Consider the following 22,118-nt stretch of genomic DNA (forward strand, 5'->3'; position numbering starts at 1 on the left):
GAGATGGTCAGAGACTGCAGACATAGTACAGGAGACGGTCAGAGACACATCAGTTCTGGACGGACACACACCTATGCTCAGAACACTAGTTCTGGATGGACACAAACAAAGAGAGGAGAAGGAGGGAGGGGAGAACTCTGCCACTTTGGCACCCCCACCTTTGCAAAGCACCCTGCCTAGGATCTGCCCTGGTTACATGTCCCCCATTCACATTATCCCAGCATAACTTCAAAAACATTTACAAATTGCAGCTTACCCTTTTTTAAATGCTCTATTCTGGACTCTCCTGCAAGAAGAAAATCTATCAGGTACCTGGTAGTAGACCCTGAAATGATGAGGAAGGCCTCTCTTACACCTCTGACTCGGGGCCCCTGGTAGTGTGAACAGAAGGCGCAGGAGTTCAGAGTGTTACGAGTGCCTGTAGGTCTTATCTAAGTTTGAGCCGCAGGTCCTGTATTCACAAAGAACTTGCGCTGTAACTTACGGCGGTGCAGTGTAACTGGGCCGGCGTAAGCCCGCCTAATTCAAAATAGGCTGGTTGGGGGCGTGTTCTATGTAAAATACTAGTGACCCCACGTATTTGAAGTTTTTTAACGAACGGCGCATGCGCCGTCCGTGGACGTATCCCAGTGCGCATGCTCCAAATGACGTCGGCAAATCATCATGCTTTCGACGGGAACGTAAATTACGGCCAGCCCCATTCACGGACAAGTTACGCAAATGACGTAAAATTTGAAAAATTCGACGCGGTTCTGACGTCCATGCTTTACATTGGCTGCGCCATGTTTTTGGTGGTTTATCTTTACGCCTGAAAACCCCTTACGTAAACGGCGTATCTTTACTGCGACGGCCGGTCATACATTCGTGAATAGGCGTATCTATCTGATTTACATATTCTAGGTGTAAATCAGCGTACACGCCCCTAGCGGCCAGCGTAAATATGCAGTTAAGATACGACGGCGTAGGAGACTTACGCTGGTCGTATCTTAGCAATATTTAAGCGTATCTCAGTTTGAGAATACGCTTAAATATACGACGGCGGGGATTTGGACTTACGACAGCGTATCTACTGATACGCCCGTCGTAAGTCTTAGTGAATCTACCCCTAAGTGTACACTAACAGAAAAATGACTGACTACTTCCACTTAATTCCATTAATGTTTTGGACAAAAACAGAGGGAGGTGTTCTGTAGACATGTTCTAGGGTGACTTTGTTGCTCCTCCATAGATACAGTACAATGAGTGAGAGTAAAAATCGCAGATCGCCACCATAACCAGTAGAAACAATAATAAAAAAAAAAGAAGTTCCTAAATCTATCCCATAGTTTGTAGACGCAATAACTTTTGAGCAAACCAATCAATATACGTCTTTTGCGATTTTTTTTTTTTAACCAAAAATATGTAGTAGAATATATATCATCCGAAACTGATGAATAAATGTTTTTTTTAAAATGTATTTATTTTTGGATATAAATTATAGCAAAAAGTAAATTTTTTTTTTTTTCAAAATTGGCACACTTTTGTTTATAGTGCAAAAAATAAAAACTGCAGTGGTGATCAAATACCAGCAATAGAAAGCTCTATTTGTGGGAAAAAAAATTACATCAATTTTGTTTGGGCACAATTGTTAGTTAAAGCGATGCAATGCCGTATCGCAAAAAATGGCCTGGTCATTAAGGGGGAAAATCCTTCCGGGGCTGAAGTGGTTAATGCATGACCTGCTTTCGGACTTTGCTTTGTGTTATGCACAGCTTTGTCCAAATAAAAGTGACTAATCTTTTTTCTCTAGCATGGGAAAATCACAGGAGACTGATACGTCTTTGTGTAACATCCCTCATGCTGTAAAACTCCTGGAAAGTTTGTACTGGTAACTTTTACTTTTTAATCAGGCTACATAAAATAAGCTGGCGTCGTATTTTGTTTTGAAGCATGCCAGTTAATTTTAGCCTAGGCAAGCCCCGGAGCACATTGGTCAGATCTTGTTGAGGTGGCAAAAGAACAGTAAGGGGCACTTGTATTCCCACAGGCGAGCAGATGAAAAGGACATTCATTAAACAATCCACTCCAAGCTCATGAGTAGAAGCTTTGTTGCTGGGATTCTCATGCCAGTGTGTGTGTGTTGTCATGGCAGCAAATGGCTTTCAACCATAATAACCAGTTCCACAATATGCGTGGGCTTACGCTAACCATTGAGGGAATGTCTGCTTCCTGACGTAACATAGATGGGTCAGATTAACCACTCCTCTGCCAGGTGACCAGATACACCCTGAAACATTCTTGAGTGCTCGTGGTTTTGCCGTATTACACTGTCAAAGTGTTCAGAGAAAAAATTGTGTGTTCTTACTGGACAATGTTAAATCATCTAAAGGACGCTGAAAAAATAGTAGACATTTGTGACAACTTAAAGCGGTGGTTTACCCTAAATAACAAGTTTCTACCATTAAATCCAGCATACTAGCGTGAGCTACAGTATGCCTTTATTTATTTTTTTGGAGCCGTACTCACAGTTTAATCCCGCAGTGAAGTTTCAGACTCCCCGCAGGGAATGGGCGTTCCTATGCAGAGGGAAGATGATTGACGGCCGGCTATGGCGCATCACGCTTCCCGAAAATAGCCGGAGTAGGTCTCGGCTCTTCACGGCGCTATACGGCGCCGGCGCACAGACTAGGAGCTGACTGCGCAGGCGCCGTGAAAAGCAAAGTCCTATTTCGGCTATTTTCGGGAAGCGTGACGCGCCATAGCAATATCTTCCCAATCATCAATCATCTTCCCTCTGCATAGGAATGCCCATTCCTCGCGGGGAGTCTGAAACTTCACTACGGGATTAAACTGTGAGTACGGCGCCAAAAAAATAAATGAAGGCATACTGTAGCTCATGCTAGTATGCTGGATTTAATGGTAGAAACTTGTTATTTAGGGTGAACCACCGCTTTAATGTCTACTATTTTTTCAGCGTCCTTTAGATGATTTAACATTGTCTAGTAAGAACACACAATTTTTTCTCTAAACACTTTGACAGTGTAATACGGCAAAACCACGAGCACTCAAGAATGTTTCAGGGTGTATCTGTTTTTTTTTTAGGAGGAAACCCCGCTTTAAAGTGTATTTCCCCCTTTTTGCTTTCAAATATTTAGAAAACTCAACTATGTTTATCATGTTCCCATCCACACGGCATACCTAAAGAAATTTAGATGTTAGAAAAAGGTGTCACGGAAGACTGCAAGCATTTCTGAACAAGTTTATTGTGATTATCGCAAAGAGAGGCTAAGGACTCACCCATTGTGGTCACTCTAAAACCTCATACACACGATCGGACTTCCATCTGACTTTTCCGTGGATTTCTGTCTGACGTATTACGTGTTTTTTCTGCTCTTTACCACCACCCTTTGGGCAACTTCTGCTATTGTTGTCTGATCTTTAGCATTGGTTCTGAGCAAGCGTGTTTGTACTTTGGACTTAAGTCCGATGGATTTGTGTACACATGATCGGATTAGCTGTAGTAGGACATTTGTTGCCAGAAGGTTTGTCTGTTCTCACAGCGAACATTTGTCCGATGAAAAAGTGAAAAAGTTTGTCCGATGGAGCAAACACACGGTTAGTGGGACAATTGTTGTCAAAAAGTCAGATCATGTGTACGGGTCTTAACCGGCATCTAGCTATCATTTAGGGGTCCATCCCATGGGCAGGAGATCGACCCTGGCCCGGGCTCTAAACAATTACCCCGTTCTCTTGGCCTCTACACTTTTTCTGCTTTTTCTTCTGGCTTCTTTTCTTTTTTTTACCTGGACTCTATGGGGGATTTATTAAAATTAGTGCACACAGAACCTGGTGCAGCTGTGCATACTAACCAATGAGCATCTAACTTCAGCTTGTTCAATTAAACTTTGACAATTAGGCTAGGTTCACACATACGCGATGCGGGAGCCAGCACGATTCCAGTGTGGGTACCTGCATCGCATGTCTCTCGCAAGCAGTTCACACTGCCCTTTGCGAACCACTGCGGGTGTCAATACAAAGTTAATGACACACCCAGATCGGTTACCATATCGCAGTGAAATGGTGCAGGAATCGGATCGCATAGGTGTGGGCACCCATGCGATCCAATTCCAGTGCAGACCAAAAATAAAGGTCCTGCACCATTTTGGTCGGAATGCAATGTAAATTCAGCCATACAATTTGTATGACTGAATTTGCATCGCACAGACATCGTAACAAATACAAAAAAATTCTGCGCTGCCTAAAATGATGAGCAGCTACAAAAAAACAATAGACAAATGGTATAAACAAAACAACATATAGTGTAGCGCTAAACAAATTAAAATACACCAAGTGATATAAACACTGGGGTAGATTCACAAAGGAGATACGACGGCGTATCTCCAGATACGCCATCGTATCTCTGAGTCTGGGCGGTCGTATCTATGCGCCTGATTCTTAGAATCAGTTACGCATAGATTTCTATTACATTCAACTGGCATAAGTCTCTTATGCCGTCAGAGCCTAACTGCATTTTTACGCTGGCCGCTAGGGGTGTGTAAGCTGATTTACGCGTCGAAATATGTAAATTAGCTAGATACGCGAATTCCCGAACGTACGCGCGGCCGACGCAGAAAAGATACGCCATTTACATTAGGCTTTTCCAGGCGTAATGTTGCCCCTGCTATATGAGGCATAACTGCGGCGTACCAATGTTAAGTATGGCCGTCGTTCCCATGTCGAAATTTGAAAAAGTTACGTTGTTTGCGGCTGGGTCCATTATCTGCTTTCGTGTGGGCTCATAAACAGCTGTGAGGTTAAATATGCCTACTGTTTACCATTAGTGAAAGAGTACATATGTTTTATATACTAAGGCCTCGTACACACGATAGGTTAACCAAAGGACAACGGTCTGAAGGACCGTTTTCATCAGTCCAAACCGATCGTGTGTAGGCCCCATAGGTTATTTAACCTTAGGTTAAAAAAAAAAACAACTTGCTTTAAAATTTAACCTATGGATTGGTAACTGATAGGTCAAAACCGATCGTTAGTACGCACACCCATCGGTTAAAAATCCACGCATGCTCAGAATCAAGTCAACGCATGCTTGGAAGCATTGAACTTCGTTTTTTTCAGCACGTCGTGTGTTTTACGTCACAGCGTTCTGACACGATCTGTTTTTTAACTGATGGTGTGTACGCACGACGGACCATCAGTCAGCTTCATAGGCTAGCCTAGGACAACGGTCCTTCAGACCGTTGTCCTCTGGTTAACCTATCGTGTGTACGAGGCTTAACTTTTTACTAATGTGAAACTTAAAGGGGTTGTAAAGGCTTGTCTTTTATTTTTTAAATAGTTTCCTTTAAGCTAATGCATTGTTGGTTCACTATCCTTTTCTTTCGATTTCGCTTCTAAATGCTTTTTTTCTTTGTTTGAATTTCTCACTTCCTGTTTGTCCTCAGTAAGCTTTCCACCATCATCTGAGCGGTGGAAAGTCATTTAGAACAGCTTACTGAACACCTTACTGAGGAGAAACGGGAAGTGAGAAATTCCGACAAAGAAAACAAAGAAAAAAAACATTTAGAAGGGTAATTGAAGGAAAAGGTAAGTGAACCAACAATGCACTAGCTTAAAGCAACATATTTAGTAAATAAAAAAAAACGAACCTTTACAACCCCTTTAATGTTTGCTTGATAATTATATTGTCACTATTCTTAAATATCCAATTAAAAATCTATTAAAACAGGCTAGGGACTGGCTGAGTTGCCACTCATTAATATATAATGGGGAAGCCAAGCTTCTAAATCTTTAATCTTAAGATAGACAGTGTTCAAAACTAGTTTATAACTCATAATGAGATCTGCCAGCAAAGTACACACAGCGTTCATTATGGGAAAAACAGTTTCCCAGTCCCCTCATAATAGAATTATAGCGGTTGTAAACCCGCATGAATTTTTTTTTTTTTTTCCTCCTGTTAGGCAAAAGTCATAATGAGCTAATATGCACCGCATATTAGCTCATTATGAAATACTTACCTCGGAACGAGGTGTGTAGCACTTACCTGGTCCACCCCGAGCGAGATTTCATCTTGCCTCGGCGTGTCTTCCGGGTATCGCCGCTCCAGCGCTGTGATTGGCTGGAGCGGCGATGACGTCACTCCCGCGCGTGCGCGCGGGAGATTTAAAACTCTGAAAGGTCCGGCGGCTGCCGGTCCATTCGCCGTAGATCCCCCCTGCACATGCGCCGCGGCGCATTGCGAGGGGAATATCTTCTAAACCGTGCAGGTTTAGGAGATATTCTCCTTACCTACCGGTAAGCCTTGTTATAGGCTTACCTGTAGGTAAAAGTAAAAAAAGTGGGTTTACAACCACTTTAAGTAGAATTTTTCAGTGCTGGGTTCAATCGTGCCACATACAGGTGCATAGATAACATCTGAATTGACACGTCTGCTGACATCCGTCGCTCCATAGACCTGCATTGAGCGTCCACTCAGGCCTTTCTATAAAATTGAACGGTTAGCTCGTGTGAAAGGGGCCTAATAGTGTATATGCATGAAGAGGGTCTGACCTTTTTGGTTCCAAAAATGTATCAAGATAAATCTAACTAGAAATTGTGTTGGTAACACAAATCTATAAATGATGAAATGTAATTTTATTCTATTGTAGGTCTGTATGCTGCTATGCCTAGAGACATCCTGCTGGTTGTTGGTAATGAGATCATTGAAGCTCCTATGGCGTGGAGGTCCCGCTTCTTTGAATACAGGGCCTACCGTCCCTTAATTAAGGATTATTTCCGTCGTGGGGCAAAGTGGACCACAGCACCTAAACCAACAATGTCTGATGAGCTCTATGACCAGGTACATTCTCCTCTGGATTTTTTGTTTTTTAATTGTATATGTTCTAAAATCTTACAAATATTGTTCAGATTCAGTTAGAGCAGTGCAAAGAAATACAGAATTCACATTAGAAGTTGAAAGATTCAGAAAGAGAAAAAAGTGATGTATTGTATTAGCCAGGAATAAAGGGAACATATTGTCAAAGTGATACCTTTAGTGGCTATGGAAATCAGAATTAGTTCAGAAGTAATATATATACATCCCTAAATATTTTTCTTCTCCAGGGCTTCTAAGTGTAGCATCATACTGTAACATATAAAAGTATCTCTATACAGTATATAGTACAAAGCATGAAAGGGCAGTCTATGCAAAGCTGATAAGTCACTACTGGGGAGAAGCTGCAAGTCAAATGCTCTGCTATATTCTGAGATCTGTCTGGGTTATCAGCAATTAGCTCTTGGTGTGTACTGCATGTGTCCTCTGTAGTTTGCACCTAAAGCTACTTGGTGTGTACTGCACGTGTCCTCTGTAGTTTGCACCTAAAGCTACTTGGTGTGTATTGCACGTGTCCTCTGCAGTTTGCACCTAAAGCTACTTGGTGTGTACTGCCCGTGTCCTCTGCAGTTTGCACCTAAAGCTACGAGGTGTGTGTACTGCCTTTGTCCTCTGGACAACAAGGAGAGGCAGAGAGTCACGAGGGCAAGCAGGCTCTGCGTCTAGAGGCAACAGTGCTGGTCGTGGACACGGTGCATCCTCGTCCGCGTTGAGCCGCAAAATGCCGAAGACTTGGTAGAGTGGATGACCAAGCCATCCTCATCCTCTCTCACCCAGGCTCAGGGTACAAAGCAAAGCAAAGCAAATGCAAAGCAGCTGCTAAGGCGTCTTCCCTCTGCTCAATGGCATCAGTCACTCCTTCCCTAGCCCCACCATGTCCTCCTGAGGAGTCCCCCGAACTGTTTGAACACAGTGTTGGGTACATGCTGCATGAGGATGCGCAGCGTTTTGAAGGCTCCGATGATGGTACACAGATAGAGGAAGGCAGTAACGTGAGCCCAGAGAGAGGGGGTGCCCAGGAAGGACAGCAATATGGCAGTCATGTTTCCCCAGCTGCAGCAAACTGCCAGGTTTTCTACAGTGATAAGGAGGGGATGATGAGGAGAGAGGAGGAGGATGCACAGACACATCTTCAATGAGGCAGGATGCCCTCCAGGGGCCAGCTTATAGGCAGCACACCGACTGCATCACAACGCAGAGCTACGCATATGCAGGGCGCTGCTGTGTCTCAGCGTTATTCCAAAAGTTCTTTGGTGTGGGCCTTTTTTGAGACGAGTGCATCAGATCGCACCGCTGCTATTTGCAACATATGTCTCAAGCGTATCTCGCGTGGCCAAAACATCACCCGCTTGGGCACCACATGCTTGACCAGACATATGTCGACCTGCCATGCAGTTCGTTGGCAAGTGTACCTCAAAGACCCACACCAAAGAACAAAGTGGACCTCCCCTTGCCCCTCATCAGCTGGGATCTCCAACCCCACTATACCCTCAGTCCTCTCTGAAGCCTGCACTGATAGGACTGAAGGTGTAGAATTGGGTGTGTCACAGCCTAGTACATGTGGGCAATCTACTATCGGTACACCGATGGCAGATTGTACCAGGCAAATTTCCCTGCCCCAGCTGCTGCAGCGCCAAAAGAAGTTCTCTCCCAGCCATCCACATGCCCAGCGGTTGAATGCTAGCTTAGCTAAATTGATAGCACTTCAACTGCTGCCTTTTCAGTTGGTAGATTCTGCCCCCTTCCGTGAGTTTGTGGAATGTAAGGTACCTCAGTGGCAAGTTCCCAAATGCCACTTTTTCTCACGGAAGGCGATCCCGGCTCTCTACCAGCATGTGGAAGGCAATGTCCATGCCTCGCTGGACAGGGCGGTCAGTGGTAAGGTGCATATTACCGCTGACTCATGGTCCAGCAGGCATGGACAGGGACGTTACCTATCTTTCAGGGCGCATTGGGTGACTCTTCTTGCAGCTGGGAAGGACACAGGACAAGGTACAGTAGTGTTGGAGGTTGTTTCGCCACCACGCCTCCAAAATGCTATTACTGGTTGTGACACACCTCTCTCCCCCACCCCCTCCTCTTCTTCTTCCTCTTTGGCCTCTTCCTGTGCTGATGTGTCCTCGGAACCAGCGGTGCTCCGTAGGCGTTTAAGGGGCTACGCAGGTACGCAGGCAAAGAGATGCCATGCGGTGCTTGAGCTGGTGTGCTTGGGGGACAGGAGCCACACTGGGCCAGAGGTTCTGTCAGCTCTGCAGGGGCAGGCTCAGAGGTGGTTGACGCCACGCCAGCTTAAGCCAGGAATGGTGGTTTGCGACAATGGCACCAACCTCCTCTCCGCCCTGCCACAGGGACAACTGACCCATGTGCCCTGTTTTGTCCATGTCCTTAATTTGGTGGTGCAGCGGTTATTGGGCAGGTACCCGGGCTTACAGGATGTCCTGAAGCAGGCCAGGAAAGTCTGTGTGCATTTACGGTCATATAATGCCAGTGCTCGGCTGGCAGACCTCCAAAGGGAATACAGCCTGCCCAAGAACCGCCTAATCTGTGACATACCCACCAGGTGGAACTCTACGTTGGCCATGCTGCAGCGGCTGCACATGCAGCAGAGGGCCATCAATTAGTATCTGTGCCAATATGGCAGCAGAACTGGGTCAGGGGAGCTTGGTTTTTTTTCCCCACGCCAGTGGGCCATGATCAGGGATGCATGCACTGTCCTGTCACCATTTGAGGAGGCCACGAGGATGGTGAGCAGTGACAGTGCATGCATCAGTGAGACTGTCCCTCTTATTCACATGTTGGAGCACACGCTGCATGGAATAATGGACAGGGCCCTTGAGGCAGAACAGAGGGAGGAAGAGGAGCACTTCCTTACCTCTCAAGGCCCCCTTTATCCAGACAGTGTTCCTGCTTGCCCGCCTATCACACAGGAAGAGGACGAGGAGGAGGAGGAGGAGGAGGATTGTGTCAGCATGGATGTGGAGCCTAGCACTCAGCATCAGCAGCAGTCTTCAAGGGATCAATTACAGTCCCAAGGAACCCATGGACTTGTACGTGGCTGGGATGAGGTGGCTGTGGATCCTGTCGTCCTCAGTGACCCAGAGGACTCCGCACCGAATGCCTCAGCAAACCTACGTTGTATGGCCTCCCTGATCCTACAAAGCCTGCGGAAGGATCCTCGTATTCGTGCTATCAAGGAGAGGGATCATTACTGGCTGGCAACTGTCCTTGATCCACGTTACAAGAATAAGGTTGCAGGCCTTATCTTGCCGGCGCAGAAGGAGCAGAAGATGTAACATCTTCGGGAGGCCTTGCAGAAAGGTCTGTGCAACGCGTTCCCAGAGACTGGGGGGGTTACAAAATCCAGGTCCTGGACAACGTGCTGCTGAGGCATTCGGTCAGTCACAGAAGGAGCGGTGGAGAAGGTGGCCGTCTGACCGATGCGTTCAGACAATTTTTTAGTCCGCAGCCCCAAGATATGACCGGTTCCAGCAACCATCGCCAGCGTCTGTTTTACATGGTGCGGGAATACCTAGGGGCAAGATCAGACTTGGACACCTTTCCCACCAAAAATCCTCTGGCTTACTGGGTCTTGAGGATGGATCACTGGCCAGAGCTTGCACAGTACGCAATTGAGCTACTGGCTTGTCCTGCATCCAGCGTTCTTTCAGAACGCACATACAGTGCTGCTGGAGGCTTTGTAACTGATCACAGGGTGCGCCTCTCCACCGACTCGGTCGATCGACTGACCTTCATAAAAATGAATCAGGCTTGGATCACCACCAGCTACCAAGCACCTGATGCTGATGTAACTGAGTAATTTTTTTTTAAATGTCCGATCCCTTCAAGACTGCCTATGCTGATGCTGAGTGACTATCCTGTTATGCTGAGTGACTATCCTTTTTCTCCTCAATGATCATGCCGATAGCTTGTAAGAACATTTTTGGTTCTGGGCACTGCCACCAGTGGCTAAGGCCCAATTTTTCTGCCCCTGTTTAACAGGGGCGTGTAATTACAATTTTTGATGCAATACTTTGCAGTGGGCTCATTCCTGCGCTCCAACTAGAGTATCTGTGAGGGGTTGCAGTGTTATGGCACCAGCACCAGTGCCTAAGGCCCAATTTTTGTGCCCCTGTTTAACAGGGGCGTGTAATTACAATTTTTGATGCAATACTTTGCAGTGGGCTCATTCCTGCACTCCAACTAGAGTATCTGTGAGGGGTTGCAGTGTTGTGGCACCAGCATCAGTGCCTAAGACACAATTTTTCTGTCCCTGTTTAATAGGAGCGTGTAATTAAAATTTTTGATGCAATACTTTGCAGCGGGCTCATTCTTGCGCTCTAACTAGAGTATCTGTGAGGGGTTGCAGTGTTGTGGCACCAGCACCACCACCAACAAATGCCCAATTTTTCTGCCCCTGTTCAACAGGGGCATGTAATTACAATTCTTGATCTAATATTTCACAGCAGGGCCCATTCCTGTGCCCACCAAGAGTAACTGTGAGGGCTTACAGAGTTGTGGCACCAGCGCCAGCACCAAAGGCCCAATTTTTCTACCACTGGCATGTAATTACATTTCTTGATATAATAGTTCACACAGCGGGGCGTTCCAGCGCCCACTAAGACTAACTGTGAGGGCTTACAGTGTTGTGGCAACACCTACACATAGGGCCCAAATTTCTGCAGAGTATATACGGCAGGCCCCTACTTTCAAACATCCAACTTACAAACGACTCCTACTTGCTAACGGAAGGAGACAACAGGAAGTGAGAGAAAATCTACCCCTAGGAAGGGAAATTCTCTTCTGTAAGAGGTGTCTCCTGTCCACTGATGCTTTATCACCAATCCTTGTTTTAAAAAAACCCAAATTTTCAAAAAATCATTTGTCATTGGGACAGAAAGGGAATTGCAATCTTCTGAACAGATGCACACAGACAGCAAAACAAATGTTTACAGGGGTGATAACCCTTCTCTATGTTTTTAGAAAAGCTTAAAAATAGATTTTATGGCTGGAGCTACACTTTAAAAAAGTACCAGTTCAAAATTACAAACAGATTCTACTTAACAACAAACCTACAGTGTCTGTCTTGTTTGCACCGCCTGTATAATGCTTTTCAAAGTATATAGGGCCAAAGGGGCTTGTAATGACCTGGGGGGAGTGGGGGGAAACCCATGCTATTTTTCTCAATGATTTTCATCCATATTGCAGGGACCAGACATTACATTAAAGCCGCAAGCAGTTTTAAATTACTTTTTTCTTATAGTAATCTCATTTTGTGCAGGGACAGTTCTAAACACGTGCCACCTCACAGGCATACTATAGACACCCAGCAGGTACGATATTTAAAGGAATTTTTCATTTTTTTTTCACTTTAAGCATCATTAAAATCACTGCTCCAGAAAAAACGACCGTTTTTAAAACTTTTTTTTCCATTGATACATGTTCCCTGGGGCAAGACCCGGGTTCTCAAACCCGTTTTCCGACAATAACTTGCATATTAGGCTTTAAAATGAGCACTTTTGAATTCGAACGTTCGCGTCCCATTGACGTCAATGAGGTTCTAAATGTTCGCGCGAACGTTCGGTCCGTTCGAAGGTTCTGGTGCGAACCGAACGGGGGGGTGTTCGGCTCATTCCTAGTCTGAATAATAATAATAATAAACTTTATTTTATATAGCGCCTTTAAAGGTAGCTTCTCAAAGTACTTTACAAGGAAACACAAGGAATACACAGGATAACATAAAGAAAAAAAAGGGACAATTAAGTGAAAGCTTGTCTAAAGAAAAACATTTTTAGATTTGATTTGAATGAGTTTAGAGAAGATGATTCTGGTGTTCTTTGGAAGTGAATTCCAGAGTTTTGGAGCATAGCAGGAGAAGGCCTTGTCTCCCATCGAGTGTAGGTGAGTAGAGGGGACACACAGAAGACCAGAATTTGACAAGTGGGGGTTACGAGGGGGGGGGGGGGAGTACATTTATAAAAGTTCATAGAGATAATAGGGTGCCAAGCCATGAACAGCCTTATAGATGAGCAATTGTATCTAGGCCAAATCCTGCAGATTGTTCTGAAATTTGAGCCATAGATAGCCCTGTCAACGCCATCCAGCTTGACAAACTTTGAATTGAAAAATTGAAAGAGCCCGGTGGAAAATTGTTGGCTGAACAGTTTCTGCATCTGATTGGTTCAGGCTTCCAGACAGCTAAGGGTGCTGCACCTGTATGAATATAATGAGCGGCAGTGAAGATTCCACTATGCACGCTGTTTAGCATGGATGGAGGAGTCTCTTAGATTCCTATTAGAAATCTATGCCTGCATTGCTAGCTTGGGGAAAATCCAGCAGAGAAAGAATGATTACGTGCCTCAACTGGCCTAAAATCACATGTTCTTGATGGGGCAATCTCCCCATTGGAGTATGGGTAAGATCTAGGAAGCTTGCTTCAAGTAGCTATTATTCACCCAGTACTGTATTATCAGCACCTATCCTTTATATAGAACTAAGAAAAGAAAAAGAATGCTCTCAGGGCAGAGGTGAGAATAGGGTCTATTTCTAACAGCAAGATGCATATTTTCACTTTTTTTTCCTTTTACATTGTGCTGACATTTTAGACGTAGAAAGGGCTAACATGCTACATTTTCCAGTTTTTTTTCTCCTATTGGCAATATCTCTCATGTATCCTTGGTGGCAGGACTGAAAAAAGGGGAGAAAAGGAGAGGAGATGCTGGCAGTGTGTAGCTCTCTGCACTCCCCAACCACCAGAGGATGCTGAAGAGCACAAGCCGCGGCTTCTTGCGGGGCCCTGGCTCTTCTCTGCAGCATGATGGCAGGTGTGTTTTGTGTGTGCTGGTATACTGTGTCCTGTGCAACCTGTGTTTATGCCGCATGTGTTGTGTATGTCTGTGTACAAACATGGTCACAAAACCATTATCATTTCACATGACCTCATATTACTTTGTATGTAACCATCTACTTTATTTAACCACTTCAGCCCCAGAAGAATTTACCCCCCTCCTGACCAGAGCACTTTTTGTCATTCGGCACTGCGTCGCTTTAACTGACAATTGCGCGGTCGTGCGACGTTATACCCAAGCAAAATTGATGTCCTTTTTTCCCCCACAAACTGAGCTTTCTTTTGGTGGTATTTGATCACCTCTCCGTTTTTTCTTTTTTTGCGCTATAACCAAAAAAGGAGTGAAAATTTTGAAAAAAAAAACAATATTTAAAATTTTTTGCTATAATAAATATCCCCCAAAAATATATATATATAAAAAAACGAATTTCTTTCTCAGTTTAGGACGATACGTATTGTTCTACATATTTTTGGCAAAAAAAATCGCAATAAGCGTTTATTGATTGGTTTACGCAAAAGTTATAGCGTCTACAAAATAGGGGCATTTTTATTATTATTTTTTTTTACTATTAATGACGGCGATCATCGATTTTTATTGTGACTGCGACATTACTGCGGACACATCGGACACTTTTGACTGATTACTGTGTAAATGACACTGGCAGGAAAGGGGGTTAAACACTAGGGGGCGATGAAGGGGTTAAGTGTGTCCTAGGGAGTGATTCTAACTGTGGGGGGCTGGGCTAAAAGTGACACGACAGTGATCACTGCCCCCGATGACAGGGAGCAGTAGATCACTGTCCTGTCACTAGGCAGAACAGGGAAATGCCCTGTTCTGCCTCTCCGATCGCGGGCACCCGGCGGACATCGAGCCCGTGGGTCCCGCAGGCACGGAGCTTGCGTCAGGCGCGCCCGCAGCCGTGCCATTCTGCCGACGTATACCGGCGTTAGCCAATCGGCAAGTGGTTAAAGCAATGCATACTGAAGGTCTATATTCTTTGCCTAGGAAAGTTAATTTCATTAATGGCCAATCAGAAGAAAATATACTGGAAATTAAAATATTTGAATATGCGCTGTAGTAAGAGTCCATTCTACAGGGAACAATGAGGGTGATATTATTAGATTCGTCACATTTATAGATAGCTTGAGCAAATATCTTGAAATTTATGAGCACAACAATTTACAACACCTGTATAGAATGGCTCAATAGTAATTCATATATAATCTGCTTTTTTATCACCATTCGCCATTAAACTTCACATATCATGGAACCATTGCAGCCACCAGAAACAGTCCTAATCAAAAATCTATATTCCCATTCTTTCACATAATCTGGTCACTCCACGAGGTGCAGTTCATGTAATGTTGCATTTTAAAAAAAATGTTTTACTTAAATCCTCTGCATAACAGTTTTCTATTTTTTATCGCCCCAGACATTCCCAATAAGTCTGATTTTCAATGTCAGTTTACTGTATACAAGAAAACAATAGTAGGAGGTGACATCATTGTGTCATTCATCTCGGAGTCCCTAGGCGACTCATAGCTAGGCTGAGACTTTCATAGCCAATATTTTAGGATAACACTAAAATATCTCAAATACAAAAATGGCATTCAGCTGTTTTAATACAAAACATTTATAGCTCTGTTATATATATATAAAAAAAAAAAAAAGGAGACAGCAAATATTAAGTAGCCAAAAAAAATCTTAGTCTCTCTAAATTGAATAGGCATTATGATGCTCTTGCTCATGTCTAAAATCTAGACTGAAGTCAGAAATACAGGAAACGTTTCCCTATCCCACCCTTAATCCTATGGTAGACTTCCTGTTTTATATAGTAAACTAGAGGAACAGAACTACAGTACAATACCTGTATTTCTGCCAACAGAGGACGCTGTGGTGCAATTTAGTGTGAGCCATAACCTACCATTACATTGCATATGACCTCAACTGCTACATGTAATCACCATATAGTTAATTTATTATTTTTGTGGTTTTGAGATTAAATATTTTTTACGTGATCTACAACGTATGATTAATACATGAAAAAAAACAGCAGCTAGGAAGTCGCCTAATTTTAGGCTTTCAAAAACAGTTCGACAATATGTCATGGCTGCATAGCATATTGAGTTCAACAGCCCAATTTAAAAACATAAACTGGTAATAGTAATAACATAACCAATAAGAAAATTTAAAAACATTTTATGTACAAAATGGGGTTTGCTTTCACTTTTTTATATATTAAAGCCATGTGTGTGGCTGTTTGACAGGTCATCCCTAAAAGGGACAGCTCTAAGCTATTCTTCCAGTTAGAGTGATGCAGTGGTGGGCACAGGGAGAGGCAACACAAAGTTTTCACAAATTCTCAATCGCGATTTAAAAAGTTGGGCACAGACTATATATATATATATACATAGGCCCGGATTCACGTACAGCTGCGTATCTTTGAGCGGGCGTAACGTATCCTATTTACGTTACGCCTCCGCATAAACGGGCAAGTGCAGTATTCTCAAAGCAATTGCTCCGTAAGTTGTGGCGTCGTAGCGTAAATAGGCCGGCGTAAGCCCGCCTAATTCAAATGTGGAACAGGGGGGCGTGTTTTATGTTAATCACTCGTGACCCGATGTGATTGACGTTTTTCACGAACGACGCATGCGCCGTCCGTGGACATATCCCAGTGTGCATTGCTCCAAATACGCATTGGTTTTGACGTGAACGTAAATTACGTCCAACCCCATTCACGGACGACTTACGCAAACGACGTAAAAAATTTTAAATTCGACGCGGGAACGACGTCCATACTTAACATTGGTACGCCGCATGTACGCCTCATATAGCAGGGGTAACTTTACGCCGGGAAAAGCCGAACGTAAACGGCATATCTGTACTGCGTCGGCCGGGCGTACGTTCGTGAATTTGCGTATCTAGCTGATTTACATATTTCTAGGCGTAAATCAGCGTACACGCCCCTAGCGGCCAGCGTAAATATGCAGTTAAGATCCGACGGCGTAGGAGACTTACGCCGGTCGGATCTAATAGAAATCTATGCGTAACTGATTCTAAGAATCAGGCGCATTGATACGACGGCACAACTCAGAGATACAACGGCGTGAATCTGGGCCATAATATATTATATATATAAATTATGTAACCTCTATAGCAGCTAACCCCAAAAAATAAAAAGCCAGTACAAATACAACCAAAGGGAGTGTTTAATTAAAACGATCTTTCCACAATTATATAGAAGGTATCAAATTGTAACGAAAATATAATAAATACAGAATCAATAAAATATCAAATAAATCAAATCCATAAGTCCACTTTTATTGTAAGACCTTGTATTTTTTATTTCTTTATTATATGTTCTATACATTGTTGACATTCTATATACAGTAATTGTGGGGAGATTGTTTTAAGTAAGCGTTGACTTGGGCTGTATACGTAAAATTATTTTGGTTTAGGATATTCATTTTTATATTGGCAACTATTCAGGGGCTACAGATTAGCTAAACATATATTCAATGTCATAGCTATATATTTAATATGCCATACTTACAAGTCTAAGCAGCTCTGCAATAGGAAAATGTACATTTTGTTTGTGTCTTTCTTAGCTTAATGTACCTGGGTGTGGATATAAGTTGAATTTCAATAATGGTTGCTTATGGACCTCAAACATAGTGTTTTTAACTCTTGTGTAATATATCTGTGTACCCCTGACATCACTAGACTGTTTGGATTATTGTGTGTATAGCACATGTTGTAAATGAGGGATGAATACAGCATGGGAAACGCTGGAAAGGTCAGGATTTGCATTTATACCCAAGGCTGGATGTTGACTTCTCCTAATGTCTGCCTTTCAGGAATATCCTATTCGTACTGTTGAAGACCGACACAAACTGGCTGCTCAGGGAAAATTTGTTACTACAGAACATGAGCCCTGTTTTGATGCTGCTGACTTCATGAGAGCCGGAAGAGACATCTTTGCACAAAGAAGCCAGGTAGGTGGCTCTGGCTGCCAGCCATCGTCATGCTTTCTGTTTAATTGTCTTTTATTTTACTGCCTTCAACTTGCTGACATCATCTTGGGTGCAATGGTTTCCAAAGAGCACCCCATGGATCCTGTACATTTTATACAGCCTCCACTTAACAACAGCAAGATTGGCACCTCCTTTTGATACATTTTCTTTATTTTTTGTGTACAGGACTACGAAATAAAATGTAAGCAAATATTTTTAGCCAGGTAATTAGGAACCATTGTAATATACAAAATTCACCACTACCAGCAGGTGAGGCTGTAGGCCAGTTTCACATTTTACAAGCTGAAGTTGCTATTTTTCTATCAATTACACATCATGTGAACACACATTAAGTGCAGAAACTTATATACACACAACTCTTGTTTCTGTTATGCACAGAGGCATATAAGAAATGAATACTATATTATTCTTTTGTATGCCTTGGTGTTATGGTGTCTTCATTTTCCACTATTTTGATCTATTTTGGGATTTTTATATGCACATAGGCCTTGTCTGAAGAAAGTAACAGTGATGGGCTTTTAAAAATGACCCAGAATACTCTGTAGAATCAGTATAATTGTTGTATATCCTTTATTTACGCAATAAAAATTGTATGCAAAGTATTAAAAATTTAAAATATCAATTTACAAACCACGTAAGCTTAAAATAACATTTTAAACTAAACTAACCACAAATCATAGTTCCTTTTAATAAATGAATGACACACATAATCTCTGCTGGTTCTATGGCTAACTGGATAAATTGAGTCCTTTAGGCCAGTGGTTCCCAACCCTGTCCTCAAGTACCCCCAACAGGCCACGTTTTGGGAATTTGTCTATAAAATATCTGTCCAGCACCTGTGCAAGATAAAGGAAAACCTGCAAACATGGCCTGCTGGGGGTACTTGAGAACAGGGTTGAGAACCACTGCCTTAAGACCCCTTTCACACTGAGGAGTTTTTCAGGCGGTACAGCGCTAAAAATAGCGCTGCTATACCGCCTGAATAACTCCTGCACTGCATACTCAATGTGAAAGCCCGAGGGCTTTCACACTGAGGCGATGCGCTGGCGGGAGAGAAAAAAATCTCCTGCCAGCAACATCTTTGGAGCGGTGAGAGGAGCGGCGTGTATACAGCTCCTTCCCATTTAAATCAATGGGAACCCGCCACAATACCGCCCACAATGCGCCTCTGTATTAACCCTTTATCGGCCGCTAGCGGGGGGTTAATACCGCACCGCTAGCGGCCGAATCTCGCGGCAAATCCGACGGTATATCGCCGCTATTTTTAGCGGCGCTATACCGCCACTGCGCCTCCCGCCCTAGTGTGAAAGGGGCCTAAGGCTGAGGCTCCATGCACACTGGCTTAAAAAAACGCTTCTATAGGGGTTTTGTGTTCTGCCTGTAAAAGTAACTCAGTGTTATCCTATGTGTCCATGAACATTAGGACCATTAGAGGCATATTTTGAGCTTAACGTTTAGAGGCAGAAAAAAAAACTTTCTGGTTCACGTTTCTGATTGGAGCTTTCTGGCAGAAAAAACACAAAACTCTCCTAAACTCGTCGAATTCTTTTATAAAAAAACGCTCTATATGAGAGTATTTTTAATCAGCCACAGACCCTACATAATTAATGTGCATCTGTAATTAAAGATGTGAACTAGCATTCTCAATAGGGTTGACCTGGCTACATTCCATGAAACCGAGGGCCCAGAAATAAAGATTAAAAATATTGGTGCCAGTGCTAGGAAAACAAGGCAAAAAACATACAGTAGAATCAGGGCTTGCAGCAAACAGGAGGCAGCTCCAGTTTTACCAACTTTAGGCACACTTAAAAAAACTTTTTATATATTTCTTTCAACCTGAGTTTGAAATGTTTGCCCACTTGTTGTCCAGGTATTTACGTGTGAGTCAACACTGTTAGCGTAGAAGAATATATTTTCTATAAAGCAATGTGATTTTTTTTCCATTCTAGATTTGTTTTGTAACAGAGAAAGTATTAAAAAATATAAATACAAAAACAAAGAAAATTTTGGAAAGCAATATGAAATTTAAATTTTTGGAGCTGCCTTGTTTTTTGTCCAACATTCTAGACAAGCACGTCTTCTATAGGGAAACATGGGAACTACCGCTCAACGCTGCCTTTTTTTTGCACCAATCAAAACAGCAGACTTTTCTAAACAAGACAGTATATATTAATATTATACAGGATTTATATAGCTTCAACAGTTTTTTCACAGTAGAAGTGAAAAAAATTGAGCTGCCTCCTTTTTGCTGTGGACCCTTTAATTGTTAAATGTATACTTTTTTTTTTTTTTTTTGTGCTCTGGAAATAATCTATGTGGATAAATCCTTTTTTTATTACTAGGTGACAAATTACCTTGGAATTGAATGGATGCGCAGGCATCTGGCTCCAGAGTACAAGGTGCACGTTATCTCATTTAAGGACCCAAATCCTATGCATATCGATGCCACCTTCAACATTATTGGACCAGGACTTGTACTTTCTAACCCAGATCGTCCCTGCCATCAGGTAGGTCAAAGACATTAGGTTACGCTAGAAAAAAATGCAAGAACACAGTTGATTCCATTGGTAGCACACATACTAAAACTGGTTTCTTGTCTCTGTTCCTAGATTGACTTGTTCAAGAAAGCTGGCTGGACTGTTGTCATTCCCCCCACTCCACTCATCCCAGATGGTAAGTATTGGCATGTTTACATGCATGCTGTCATGTAATAATCAGCCATTATATTAAAATACAAATATCAGAGAAAACTGGTTTGGGGGTTTTGATGCTTTGACTGAAACAAGACCTTTGCATCAAACAGTGCAGATTGTGGTAGGTGTATATTCTGAAACAAATTAGCCAAACAGTTGCTTACTTCACAAAATCCATTTGTATACTTTGCAAATGAGAAGAACTACAACTCCATAAATTATACTAAAATATTTAACAAAAAAATATGAAATGTTATAAAAGGTCCACAGAAGATCCTGGTTATATTACATCATTTCATACTCCTATTTTTTGTATTTAGATCATCCTCTGTGGATGTCCTCAAAATGGCTCTCAATGAATGTTCTAATGTTGGATGAAAAACGTGTAATGGTGGATGCCAATGAAACTTCCATTCACAAGATGTTTGAGAAGTTGGGTAAGTGTCTACTGTTCCTGGTATCTTCTAATTTAATTCAGATAGCACTGCTTTAATTTTTATCCAGATGAATTAAACTGATATAAGTCCCACGTTTACTGTGTACGGTGTTAGCATTTGCCGTTTCATGATCATTTTTATAATGTAAATTAGCATTGCACATTTGAATATGTTCCTTAGAATACATTTGGTTAATCATTAATGTAACTTTTGTTTTAATTGCCAGGTATCTCCACCGTTAAAGTGAGTATTCGCCATGCGAATTCCTTAGGAGGTGGTTTCCATTGCTGGACCTGTGATGTTCGTCGCCGTGGAACCCTGCAGTCCTATTTCAGATAAAAAGTTGGAAATGAGCAGTAAACAAGCTTTTAAGCGCCTCAATCTATATACAAGGCAAATATCAAAACATAGCTAGCTTAGAACAGCCTGCTTCCAATTACAATCCTATCTGGTGATGAATAATTAGCTTTATGACCAAAAAAATGCAGACTGAAACTTATGCTGCTCTGAGTTTCAAGATTTTAGATTGTTACATTTACATTAAAGAACCATCCCACATTTTACAGGACTGCAAGGTGCTGACAACAACAATGCACTAATTATATCTGCCTGTCTACCTCTGTTTTATCAAAGAAGCAGCTTGAAATGTACCATGTAATTTCCATGTCTTTGTTATCTTGTAAGGATTTATTGGTTACACTCTAACAAATTATGAGATTGAACCTCAAAACATTGACCCCAGATTATTAAAGGTTTAGTATGTTTGATAAGAAGTCTATAATTTAACCAGGACTATGCCTAGTTTCCTTCTCATTAAACAGTTCAAAACTTTTTATAGCTCCACTTTAAAATGTACAGTTTTCTTTGCACTATCTATAAAGTCTTTTACTCATAAATTGACATGCAAAAGTTGAAAAAAGTATTAAAGGCAAGTATATGTTTTTTTTTAGAAATGCATGTACAAGAGGTCAGCATGCCATGAATAATACTATCAGTGTGTGTTTAATATTTTAAATAAACTTGCTGCTATGCATATTTTGTCATTCTATATACAGTTGGAGGCAGACATATTTGCCCATTGCAGGCTGAGTTTCCTGATCTGCAGTGATACATAGTGATTGTGTTCTACTACTCCTTCACATAGCAACTCAGTATGAGTCTGCTGACCTACTCAAAACAATACACTCCCAATGTGGCCAATATATTATTCCAGCAGGAAGGCACTATATTTGCAATACAAAAAC

General features: G+C 42.4%; 1 protein-coding gene across 1 annotated transcript in view; it reads left to right on the plus strand.

Annotated features, from left to right (window-relative positions):
* Positions 1–21,907, plus strand: part of GATM (glycine amidinotransferase) — a 34,805-nt gene extending 12,898 nt beyond the window's left edge. The window contains exons 4-9 of the mRNA XM_040342582.1: positions 6,642–6,832; positions 17,568–17,705; positions 20,087–20,251; positions 20,354–20,417; positions 20,758–20,874; positions 21,101–21,907. Coding sequence (XP_040198516.1) covers positions 6,642–6,832; positions 17,568–17,705; positions 20,087–20,251; positions 20,354–20,417; positions 20,758–20,874; positions 21,101–21,213 — 788 coding nt within the window. The 3' untranslated portion in view covers positions 21,214–21,907. The remainder of the gene's footprint in view (positions 1–6,641; positions 6,833–17,567; positions 17,706–20,086; positions 20,252–20,353; positions 20,418–20,757; positions 20,875–21,100) is intronic.
* The last annotated feature ends 211 nt before the right edge of the window (positions 21,908–22,118 follow it).

The sequence above is a fragment of the Rana temporaria genome, chromosome 3, assembly GCF_905171775.1.
Source record: "Rana temporaria chromosome 3, aRanTem1.1, whole genome shotgun sequence".
Taxonomy (NCBI): domain Eukaryota; kingdom Metazoa; phylum Chordata; class Amphibia; order Anura; family Ranidae; genus Rana; species Rana temporaria.